The sequence below is a fragment of the Rhinoraja longicauda genome, chromosome 10 (genome assembly GCF_053455715.1).
Source record: "Rhinoraja longicauda isolate Sanriku21f chromosome 10, sRhiLon1.1, whole genome shotgun sequence".
Taxonomy (NCBI): domain Eukaryota; kingdom Metazoa; phylum Chordata; class Chondrichthyes; order Rajiformes; family Arhynchobatidae; genus Rhinoraja; species Rhinoraja longicauda.
The window spans coordinates 16,333,474-16,346,362 of record NC_135962.1 but is presented as its reverse complement, the minus strand read 5'-3'; the positions used below and the strand labels follow the sequence as shown (position 1 = coordinate 16,346,362).

The window sequence follows — 12,889 nt, the reverse complement described above, 5'->3', positions numbered from 1 at the left end:
ACAGAATTATAAGGGAATCATAAGATACAGTGAAGCTCAGTCCTTGGAAGAGGATTCTAAAACTAGAGTGCATAGGCTTAAGATGAGAGGGGAGAGATTTAAGCGAGACTAGATTGTGGAACCATTGGGCCCAAACCTCTCCTGCATTGGAGCAGCACCCTCTCCTACCCCCCTCCCCTCTCCCCACCCTCCCCCCTCCCCCTCCCCCTCACTCCATCCCCCTCAACCCCCCTTATCCTCCCTCCTCCCCCTCCCTCCCTCCCTCCCCACCCCCTCCCTCCCTCCCTCCTCCCCCCCTCCCGCCCTAGGAGATAGATTTAAACTTTAAAATGTGAATAACTGATTCATGTGATATAACCGATTTCAATGAAACTTCTTCCATTAGCACCAAAGGGACGATGGTGAACAATGTGGGCCTAAAATTGTTGCACTATTGTGTGCCGTTTTGGCTGTAGTTCAGGAACAAACAAACAAACAAACAAACGAGAGTTTTAGTAAATAGATGAAGTCACCCTCCCGGAAGTCCCCCCCAAAATGTGGCGCCTAGGCCGGGTGAGGCGACTGCTTCCCAACCTCATCGGTACATCCCATAGCTGACTTCCGAGGCCAAATTTGCCGTATATCTCAGCCCCTCGGCCGCCTAGTCTTACTGCTCCGGTACCATTGGACTCCTCAAAGAGGCTGTGACCTCTGTTGGTTCGGCAAAACGGATAATCCTGAAAGTGTCTGCAACTAAGGGTGCTGGAAACTCGGTAGTGAACGTGTACAGGTGTTTCTCAGACCTGCTTATGATAATTTGCCTGGATAATTTGCTCTCTAGAGAGATAGAGAGTTTGTGCAGGACCTGCCATGTTATATAACAGGGATAGGTCATGACATTTTAACAGAAGTGTAAATCACCAATGAAGGTCAAGCACTTTGTTTACAGCAGCCCCTTTGAGTTGCCTTCCTCTGCCATTCTTTACAATTTGCATTGACTTCGTTCCTGTGAGGAAAGTTTAAGACCACGGAGAGATTTGAAAAGGATGAGAATGTTTACATTGAACGAGCAAGCTCTGCCTATATAGTGCGGATATAGAGCATTGATAAACAAGCAGAAGGCAAAATCATGCAAGTACTTGGATGATAATTTATAAAAATTACTATTAGGCTGCTCCAATTAGTTTCCAATAACAAGCAAGATGTCACCACAATTAACTAAATTAATAACCAAAAATGAATTGGAATCAGGCCAATAATTTTATTTATTCATCTTCCAATTTACCCATAAATGAAGATCCAGAGAAGTCTCTCATGATCCATGGGAAGTCTGGTGTAATGCACAACTTTAGTACTTGGGCCATAAATTCAGTCTACACTCACAGAAACTGATGGGGCTCGCTGTGCCCTTTCAATCATTTGTCCGACCAAGACTAATTGGCTTTGTGTTCAATGAGGCAGCCAGCATGGAACCAAGATTCAGATCCAGCCTGGCTCTGCAACTTTAGTTTAGCTTAGTTTAGCGACACAGCTGAAAGCAGGCCCTTAGCCCACCGAGTCCATGTTGACCATCGATCACCCATTCACGTCAGTTATCCTAGTACACACGAAGGGCAATTTACAGAGGCCAATTATCCTACAAACCCACACGTCTTTGGGATGTGGGAGGAAACCTAAGCACCTAGAGGTAACCCACTCAGTCACAGGGAGAACATGCAAGCTTCACACAGACTGCACCCAAGGTCAGGATAAAACCCGGGTCTCAGGCGCTGTGAGGCAGCAACTCTACTATTGCCGCCTGTCTGCACGTCTTTGGAACGTGGGAGGAAACCAAATTTAACCTGATCATGACAATCCTCATTGAAGAGAAAGAGAGCTCAATAAGCTCATCTGCAAATTATTTTGCTACCGCTAGGAAATCATGGCTAGAAATAGACAGATAAATGATAACAGTTGTGTTCAAAAGTTTCCATATTTTACTTCACGATATAATAGGCCTAAACGCACTGTGGCAGTTCTGTAAAGGCAATATCCTTGATGATTAGTGTGTCTCTGCCCCCTGAGTCCCTGCATGTGAAAGGTGGGAGGCTGTGAAGTGTTGGAGGTGAGAGCTGGGCATCATTTTTCAATGCATCTGACCTCCCCTTCCATTACTCTACTCCTCACTCAAGTGTTCAACTGGGGAGACAAATGCACTTCTCATGAGCTAGTCCAACCCAATTTATTAGGATCTTGCAATAGAGGCAGGTGAGGTGGTTCTTCATGCTTCTTTATTTTACTTTATTTTTATTATTTTCTAGTGGTTTAAAGGTCTTTAAATAAATTATCAGGTTTTTAAATTTGCAACTTGTAAAAATTTTATTTTATTTTTGTAACTTGTTGAAACTACTTTTAATTATATTAGTTGTTTTTTTGTTTAAGAGGTACAGCAGGGAAATGAATGAATGAATGAATGAATGAATATTGGCCAAGTATGTCCATATACAAGGAATGTGCCTTGGTGCTCCACTCACAAATGACAACACAAACATACAGTTAACAATTAAGAATAAAGCATAAACACATCAAAACACTAAGGATACAACATTACGGTCTAAAATTGTGGGTGAAAATAAACCAGGGCAAAAACGAGACTACAGACTTTGGTTATTGTGTAGAACTACTACTCGTGGAAAAAAGCTTGTGGAAACAGGCCCTTCATCCCACTGAATCCAGGCCGACCATCAATCACCCATGCAGTAGTTCTGTGCAATGCCATCCTACACTCTAGGGGGCAATACATGATTACAATTGAGCTGTCCACAGTGTACAGATACAGGATAAAGGGAATAATGTATAGTGCAAGATAAAGTCCAGCAAAGTCCGATTAAAGATAGTAGATGGTTGGTCAGGACCCCTCTCTAGTTGTTGAGAGGATGATTCAATTGCCTGACAACAGCTGGGAAGAAATTGTCTCTGAATCTGGAGGTGCACGTTTTCACACTTCTGTATTTCTTGCCTAATGGGAGAGGGGAGAAGAGGGAGTTATCAGGGTGAGACTTGTCCTCGATTATGCAGGTGGCCTTGCCGAGGTAGCGTGAAGTGTAGATGGAGTCAATGGCAGGGAGGTTGGTTTGAGCGATGGTCTGGGCTGCGTCCGCGGTTCTCTGCAATTTCTCTCCAAATTCTCTCCGATTGTCTGCAAATTCACTGCAATTCCTTGCTCGTGTTTTAATCCATGGCACCTTGTGTTCTTTTTCACAGATACCTTTGCCAGCAAAGCGGCAGCCTCCCAGGACTACTACGCGGACGCCTCCATCGGGAACGTCACCGGAAGCAACGCGGTCAACGTGTTTCTGGGCATTGGGTTGGCCTGGTCCGTCGCTGCCATCTACTGGGCGTACCAGGGCAAGGAGTTCCGTGTGGAAGCCGGCACCTTGGCCTTCTCTGTCACTCTCTTCACCATCTTTGCGTTCGTCGGTGTGAGCATCCTGCTGTACAGGAGGCGGCCGCACATCGGGGGGGAGCTCGGGGGTCCGAGGAGATCCCGCATCATCACCATCATTATATTTGGGGGATTGTGGTTACTGTACATTCTGTTCTCCTGTTTGGAAGCCTACTGCTACATAAAGGGGTTCTAAAGGAAAGGAGGTGCGCGCTTCCCCCAAAGAGACACGTCACTTGAATCTCTCCGAACACAATGCAATACTTGCCAACGATATTCTACTCTTGAAAGAAACATTGGAGGAGGTCCCAGTGAAGAGGACAGCTCATGCCCCACAAATCGAAACAAAAAACACAACATTTTGTAGAGGACAGTCCTGTGTCTTCTGCATTCGCTTCTGAGCTTTCTTGCCTTACTGAAGGGTTTTTATTGAAACTAATGTCGGGGGAGGGGTGGGTTGGATGGTGCTTCGATCCTGTTGGGTTTGCGTGAAACGGGCTGGATGACGGATTGTTTAATTGAAGTATCAAATGCGGACGGACAGATGAGCGATGAGAACTGCCCTTTATGAGTCCTGCCTCTTGCTGTGTGTCCAAAGCTATTATTGTGTCCAGTCCTTCCTTCCTCTTGAAGTTAATCTGCCCAAAACAAGCAGTCGTGTACAAGAAACTGGACAACATTTACATCATGTCCTGGCAGTAGGATTCGCCTGAACACAGGCCTGCTGCAAACGCTGTGTATTTTGGAACTCTGTTTTAATGTATCTTGCTTGCACCATAACGAACGAAAGAGCCAAAGCAAGTGCATGGAAGGTGTTTGTAGGCAAAAGCTGAACTCACCCCCCTTCAGAATACTTGTTCAGTTCTTTTTGAGGGGCTGGTTTTACTAAATCGATGCACCAGGGTTGAATGTTAGTACTGCCTCGCCATTTTAAATCATTCCCACAATAAGCAAAGGACAGGTACCATCCAGAGTCCAGAGCATTGGTTTAATTTGCCCCATAATTGATCCTAAGAGTTGGAACATTGATTCATTTATTGAAAGATACGGCATGGCAACAGGCCCTTTGGCTCACATAATCCATGCCGACCATCGATCACCCATTCATACTAGTTCTATGTTATCCCACTTTCACATCCACTCCCCACCCACTAGGCCAAATGACCTACAAACCCATATGTCTTTGGTATGTGGGAGGAATCTGGAGCACCCGGAGGAAACTTATACGGTCACAGGGTTGAACCCAGATCTCTGGCACTGTGAGGCAGCAGCTCTACCTGCTGCGCCACTGTGCCGCCCATTGGAACAGAAGTCAACTCCTCCTGCAACTCATTGAGTTTACAGCCAACCATGTTCCTGATTCTAATTACCTGGAAATGATGCCAACGCCGGCAGTGGGAGAAAGGTTGCAGAGGGTAGTCGAGGTTATATTTACGTACCACATTTATTTTACTCATTCTCAGGAGGTGGGCATTGCCAGCAAATCTGCCATTTGTTGTCCACTACAAATTGTGCTCACAGAAGAGATGATTTAAGGTGAGGGTGAAACGATTTAATAGGAACCAGCAGGGTAACCTTTTTACACACAAGGTGGTGGGTGTATGAAATGAGCTGCCAGAGGAGGTAGTTGAGGCAGGTACTATCGCAATGCTTGAGAAGCATTAACATAGGTATAAGGATAGGAAAGGTTTAGAAGGATATGGGCCAAACACAGGCAGGTGAAACTAGTGTAGATGGAAAATGGTGGTCGGTATGGGCAAGTTGGGCCGAAGGGTCTTTGTCCATGCTGTATGACTCCATGACTGTAGGAGATGGTGAGCTGCCTCAGAGTAAATGTATTCTTAAAGTGCAATAAATCAGAGAGTTGCAGGACTTCTACCTAATAATGACGAAGGAACCCCGCTGGGCAGTGGAGTTGGAGCACACGCTGTTGTGGCAACTTTTCCATGTACCTGTGGGCCTAGAGGTTTGGCAGGTGCTAGTGCAGAAACCTTGGCAGCTTGCCACAGTGAATTCTATACCTAGTGCTTACAGTGGGCAGAGAGAAGTAGTGATGGAGGGAGTGAATGGTTAAATTGGAGATTGGAGTGCCGATTACAGGGGCATTTTAGCTTGACTCTGTTGAGGTTCTTGAGTGCCACTGATGCCACTGTTTATATAAAACACAGTCTGAGGCTTTAGAGAGTTAAGAGGTGGGTCATTGAATATCCAACCTGTAACCTGCTCTCATAATCGTAATAGTAATGTAGCTGGTTTCTGTTTAATGGTCACCCTCAGAACACTGATGGTGGGAGATTGAATGAGCATAATGCCATTGAATCTCAAGGTAAGTGGTTAGTCTTGCTGGAGTTGGCCAATGACTTGTACGAGGAGACTGGTGTTTCCCAGCCTGGCGGCAAGAACAGGAAAGCAGAGTATTACCTGAATGGTGGCCAATTAGGAAAAGGGGAGATGCAAACGTGACCTGGGTTGTCATGGTGCACCAGTCATTGAAAGCAAGCGTGCAGGTGCAGCAGGCAGTGAAGAAAGCGAATGGTATGTTAACATTCATAGCAAAAGGATTTGTGTATAGGAGCAGGGAGGTTCTGCTGCAGTTGTACAGGGCCTTGGTGAGACCGCACCTGGAGTATTGTGTACAGTTTTGGTCTCCTAATCTGAGGAAACACATTCTAGCCTTAGAGGGAGTACAGAGAAGGTTCACCAGATTGATCCCTGGGATGGCAGGACTTTCATATGAAGAAAGATTGGATAGACTAGGCTTGTACTCGCTGGAATTTAGAAGACTGAGGGGGGATCTTATTGAAACATATAAAATTCTTAAGGGGTTGGAGAGGCTAGATGCGGGAAGATTGTTCCCGATGTTGGGGAAGTCCAGAACCAGGGGTCACAGCTTAAGGATAAGGGGGAAGTCTTTTAGGACCGAGATGAGAAAACATTTCTTCACACAAAGAGTGGTGAGTCTGTGGAATTCTCTGCCACAGAAGGTAGTTGAGGCCAGTTCATTGGCTATATTTAAGAGGGAGTTAGATGTGGCCCTTGTGGCTAAAGGGATCAGGGGGTATGGAGAGAAGGCAGGTACAGGTTACTGAGCTGGATGATCAGCCATGATCATATTGAATGGCGGTGCAGGCTCGAAGGGCCAAATGGCCTACTCCTGCACCTATTTTCTATGTTTCTATGACTGTTGCAAAAGCCTTGCTCATTGTGAGAATGGAAAGTGATTACTGTCTAGGGAGCTGCAAGTGGAAGGGATCATTGATCCACTATCAGCGAGCATCCCATTCTGGGAACGAAGACCCATGCTGCCAATGGAAGGAGGATCTTTGACAAAGCAGCTGGAGATGCCATGCCTGGAACACTGCCTTCCTGTATGTCCTGGAGCTGAAAGGATTAAGCTCCAGACGCCGCCTTCTTTCATCCACATGTCTCCTGTAAGTAGTTCCCACTGATGCCCATTGACTTCAGCTTTCTCAAGACCTTCTTGATGCCATATTTGGTCCGATGCTGCCTTGAAATAAAGGGCCAGTCACAGTCTGGTATTCAGCACTTGAGTCCACACCTGGACAACCCTTTTCAATATAACAGATCATTCATTCGCCTGATTCTCCATAGTCGGGGCTGCATTCTCAACACCCTGAGCAGAACCGAACACACAGTGTAAACATTTGACCCGGGCACTAGATACCAGAGACTTGGTTGGGGAAGTATGCAGCACAATTATCAGGTACTTGCTGGCGGCGACATTGAAGTCTGCCGAACGTGAATGTGGGATGTAATGGAGCTGTAACGTTGATGGTTCCAGGCTAAAGCTGCAGGGAATGTCTCAAATGCAAAACCTCGAGGATAATAGGCTGTAATCATAAAATAGTTAGATATTCAAAAGTGCTCTTATTTTTCCTGCTCTATGCCTATCTGCTTCCCAGTATTTTTGATGGAAGGGCAAAAGCCAGTCCTGCACAAGTTCTTTCAGCTGCTGGGTAAACATGTCCATCGTTCAGTTTAGCCAAGTGCTGTTTTTGCTGATGATTTTATTGGATTGTTGTTTGACCCTTTGTCACTACCCCCCCCCCCCCCCTCACCCGGAGAAAGTCTGCATGGAAAACTGCAATGTATTTGTGTGCATATCTTTCTTTCTGGTCCGGAAAGGCTTGAGTAAAATTACAAAAAAAATTGAATTGCAAAAAAAAGAGATTAATTTGCTTTAAACTTTTTTCCTTAATTAGTTGAAGTTGTTCTGGGTTTTGAGGTGATACATTGTATCTATATTGACTCAGGACAGTTGCTTTTTAATTTAGTTGCACTCTTGCACAAATGGTCTTCTTTGCACAGGGGTTTATGTTTTCCAGCTCTTCTTATAAAGGTAGTTGCATGCATCCTTAATATCCAGGGGCCACGTGCACACACTTTGTCTCATGTTTATATTTTGGGTGATTATTGGGTGACCCTGCTTGTCCCCAGTCCCCTGTGGACACACCAATGCAGAAGTTGTCATGATGCTCATTATTTGAAATGGCTGTTTTCTCCCAAGGAAACGATCAAGTATTCTGAAGGTGCATAAAGATGCTCACAAATTGTATTTGCAGGCAAGATCCTGGAGATGAATCTTCACCCTGATTCCAACTTCACACCTCACCGATCCTCCGCCCAAATAATGGTACAGGTGTAATTGTTACTCATGATTAATAATCTCATCTGGCTTGGACAAGGGGGCAGGCAAATACCCAGGAAAATTGTAGCACCTAAGAATGTAAATGTTGATGGCAGTGGATGTGTGTTTTTACCAGTGTGGTCTGTTCAAATCAAGTGTTTTACTCCTGCAATGTATTTTACAGTACAGGAACCGAGGCCCCATTTCATACCACACACATATGCTCCACCATTCACTTAACATCAGAGAAAGACGCCATGCAGTAACTACTACTCTTTCTATTCACCAGAAATCCCCATTTTATATCACATGGTCAAACACCAGTAGTTTAGATGCAGATATCATTAAAGGTATTAACTATAATGTCTTTAAACTAGTGTTCCTTCCCAGCTGACTATTTATACAAGCCATCAGATGACATTTTATACAGACTGTCAATTGATCCTTTCTGCAGAGTTTTTCCACTCTAGCTGAATTCTTTATACAAAACAACTCTGTAGACAGTACCTTTGAGGCCTTATAAGGCCTTGAAGTCGTACTGTAGGCATGATAAAGACAAACCTTTTGGACATAAATGGTCCCTTTATACAGAGACTTTGTGACATCCGACTCTTTATATTGAATAACAGTGTGGGTGAGTCCTTTATATGTCATAGTTGTATCCTGCGGCCAACTATTTATCCTGGAGAAATGAGGAGAAATCACTGTAAATTGTCTCACTATATTGAAAATGCAGTATCCTTTATAGTTTCCAAGTCATTTCAAAAACAAAGATAAGATAATCTCCACAGTTTGTCAAAAAGAAACAGCTAGAATGCCGATCAATTCATCTCTGAAAAGTCTTCTGAAGCAATGAGTACATTGTCTACACCAGTTCCTGAAACCCGAGGCTGGGTGGAGGGGTGGGATGGATTGGATGGTGTGATGAGGATATCTGGGGATATCTGGTGGACCGTGCATTGGGGTAGCATTGTTTGTAGCAAGTCAACTGTCTGGGTTGCATTTCCCCATTTTAATTTCTATTTCCTTTGGCTTCAATGGAGATGGTGAACTTGGCTGATGACCTGCCCGTTTGTGCTGCCTCACAAAATCGGGATCTACCCGCAAATGATTTCCCTTCGTCCGTAGCGAAAGACAATGTTTTTGAAGCAAGCAGAATCTCCTTTTATTTGTAAATGACCTGACATCTTGCAAGATCCGTTAGTAACCAATTCAGCTTTGGAGTCCAAAGATGATAGAAAGCAGAGTTCAAAGAATAGGAAGTAAAAACAAAACATCTCCCACTCTGGCCTTGCCCACCGCCACATGTAGTGCCAGCAAAACACAAAATGGTTTTGCCACACAAACAGACCACGTTCAAGTTAGAAACCATTTGTGGGTATTGGTGTTTGTAACAGATCTTCCACCCTTGGTCTGCATGCTTTGCATGGTGCATTGACTGGAATTGGGTTTTTTTCCTTTCCACTGTTGTCTTCTGATTTATGTTTTCCTAACTTACTTTCTTTTACTGCATCAAAGAGATTATGTACACAGTGCCATGAATCCATAGCCATACTGTAGCTACTTAAAGTAGTTTCATTTGCTGTGCTTAGTGTATCTGACCATCGCAGCTAGGTTTGGTAAAGGCAGGATCGCTCACCGCGAAATACTTCTATGGGAAAACTTTAGGTTAATGGGTAATCGCACTGCCTGTTCACCTAGGCCCGTAGGTGTAAACACCCCAGACTTGCATTCAAAACTGCTTTGTACAGTAACCTGAAGGGAAAATGTGTGAACATTTACAATAAAAGACTGAAAAATAGTGACGTATCTAGTGTGCTCATTTTGCCTTGAAGAGCTGAAGGTTTTCTCAATCATCTCTTGGGTGGGCATCAAGGATCTCTGGCTCCATGTCGATGAGAAAGGGAGGAGTTCTTTCAAACTTTAAGATGCATAATGCATCTCATATGATCGGCATCACTTTTCTGTCTGTGGGATCACTCTGTGCACAAATTATCTGTTGCATCTCCTCATAATATGGAAACATAGAAAATAGGTGCAGGAATAGGCCATTTGGCCCTTTGAGCCAGCAGCGCCATTCAATATGATCGTGGCTGATCATCCAAAATCAGTACCCTGTTCCTGCTTTCTCCTCATATCACAATTCCGTTAGCCCTAAGAGCTATATCTAACTCTCTCTTGAAGACATCAGTGAATTGGCCTCCACTGCCTTCTGTGGTAGAGAATTCCACAGATTCACAACTCTGCGTGAAAATGTTTTACCTCATCTTAGCCAATATGAAAGGGTACACACCTCAAAGGGCATTGAATTGGCTGTCAAAATGTTTTGGAGCACTTTCAGGTGAATAAAACTGTGTAGTATCAAGCTCTCCTTTAAAGCGTAGCTTCTCAGAATGCTACCTGGATAAAAGGGTGGTAGTGGCATTTAAGAGGCTTTTAAATATACTACACATGAAGTGCAGGGAATTAAGGGAAGTGGATCATGTAAAGACAGATGAGATCTGTTTAACTTGGCATCTTGTTTCAGCACAAACGTTGTGGGCCAAAGGGCCCGTTCCTGTGCTATACTGTTCTATGTTCTCATTAGAAGTGCTAAAGTTATCGGGTAAAACTGCATTGGATCACAATGGCATATTTCCCTTCCCGTTCTCACAAGCCATGTCTGTGCAGAACCTTATACACAACATAGTGTCATTGTCGCCATCTTCCCAATCCCAGCAATAGTAAGATAAATAAAGCTCTTCAAGCTGTGGTTCCCAACACTGACTCACCATGAAGCTTTTTGTAACAATACCTGGTATAGCTGTATTCTCTGTCCTACTTGCATATAAACTTGATATTAGAATGGAACACCTTTTATTGCATTCGTTATCAGTAAAGGGATGGATCTGATTTGATTATGTTTATTTCCTGCATTTATGCCATTGCAGTTAGAACAAGATCACTCATGATAGATTGAGGGTGCCTGTGGAACTATGATAGGGTAAATTCACAGTCTTTTACTCAGAATAGAGGAATCAAGAACCAGAGGACATAGGTTTAAGGTGAGGGGGGAAAGATTTACTAAGGACCTGAGGGGCAACATTTTTACATAAAGGGTGGATGGAACGAGTTGCCGGAGGAGGTACAGTTGCTGAGGCAGGTACGATAACATATAAAAAAACGTTTCAACAGGTATAGGGAAAGGATAGGTTTAGAGGACTTAGCGATAGGTCCCACACAACAGGTGAGTGGGCAAATTTAGAGCACATGATATTCGGGGTAGGGTATTTACATGGATAGACAATTGGTTGGCAGACAGGAAATAAAGAGTAGGGATTAGCGGGTCCCTTTCAAAATGGCAGGTAGTGACTAGTTGGGTGCCGCAAGGCTTGGTGCTGGGACCACAACTATTTACAATATACATTAATGATTTAGATGAAGGAATTAAAAGTAATATTAGCAAATTTGCAGATGACACAAAGCTGGATGGCAGTGTGAACTGTGAAGAGGATGCTATGAGGATGCAGGGTGATTTGGACAGGTTGGGTGAGTGGGCAGATGCATGGCAGATGAAGTATAATGTGGATAAATGTGAGGTTATCCACTTTGGTGGCAAGAACAAGAAGGCAGATTATTAGATGAATGGTGTGGGAAAGAACTGCTGATGATGGTTTAAAGATAGACACAAAATGCTGGAGTAACTCAGCGGGGCAGGCAGCATCTCTGGAGAGAAGGAATGGGTGACGTTTCAGGTCGAGACAGTGACCGCACCTGAAGTACTGTGTGCAGTTTTGGTCTCCAAATTTGAGGAAGGACATTCTTGCTATTGAGGGAGTACAGCAAAGGTTCACTAGGTTAATTCCCGGAATGACGGGACTGTCGTATGTTGAAAGACTGGAGCGACTAGGCTTGTATACACTGGAATTTAGAAGGATGAGGAAGGATCTTATTGAAACATATACAATTATTAAGGGATTGGACACCTTAGAGGCAGGAAACATGTTCCCAATGTTGAGGGAGTCCAGACCCAGGGGCCACAGTTTAAGAATAAGGGGTAGACCATTTAGAACGGAGATGAAGAAAAATGTTTTCGCTCAGAGAGTTGTAAATCTATGGATTTCTCTGCCTTAGAAGGCAGTGGAGGCCAATTCTCTGGATGCTTTCAAGAGAGAGCTAGATAGAGCTCTTAATGATAGCGGAGTCAGGGGGTATGGAGAGAAGGCAGGAACGGGGTACTGATTGTGAATAATCAGCCATGATCACATTGAATGGCAGTGCTGGCTCAAAGGGCCGAATGGCCTATTCCTGCACCTATTGTCTATTGTCTATTGACCATTCTTCAGACCTTATTTGAATGGTGTCAGGTTAGGAAAAGGGGAAGTACGACGAGACCAGGGTGTCCTTGTACATCAGTCACTGAAAGTAAGCATGCAGGTGCAGCAGGCAGTGAAGAAAGCTAATGGAATGTTGGCTTTCATCCCGAGAGGAGTTGAGTATAGGAGTAAAGAGGTCCTTCTGCAGTTGTACGGGGCCCTGGTGAGACCACACCTGGAGTATTGTGTGCAGTCTTGGTCTCCTAATTTGAGGAAGGACATTCGTGTTATTGAGAGAGTGCAATGCAGGTTCACAAGGTTAATTCCCAAAATGGCGGGACTGTCATATGATGAAGGAATGGAGCGACTGGGCTTATATTCACTGGAATTTAGAAGGATGAGAGGGGATCTTATAGAAACATATAAAATTATGAAGGAATTGGATATGCTAGAAGCAGGAAACATGTTCCCGATGTTAGGGGAGTCTAGAACCAGGGGACAAAGTTTAAGAATAATGGGTAGGCCATTTAGAACTGAGATGAG

The 12,889-nt window shown here is 44.2% G+C and overlaps 1 protein-coding gene across 2 annotated transcripts in view; it reads left to right on the top strand.

The window, feature by feature from the left end:
* The window catches only part of slc8a3 (solute carrier family 8 member 3), a 371,642-nt gene extending 361,806 nt beyond the window's left edge, over nt 1-9,836 (top strand). For both annotated transcript variants that reach the window (XM_078406259.1, XM_078406261.1), the window contains exon 8: nt 3,223-9,836. In XM_078406259.1, coding sequence (XP_078262385.1) covers nt 3,223-3,599 — 377 coding nt within the window. In that variant the 3' untranslated portion in view covers nt 3,600-9,836. The remainder of the gene's footprint in view (nt 1-3,222) is intronic.
* Nucleotides 9,837-12,889: the final 3,053 nt, after the last annotated feature.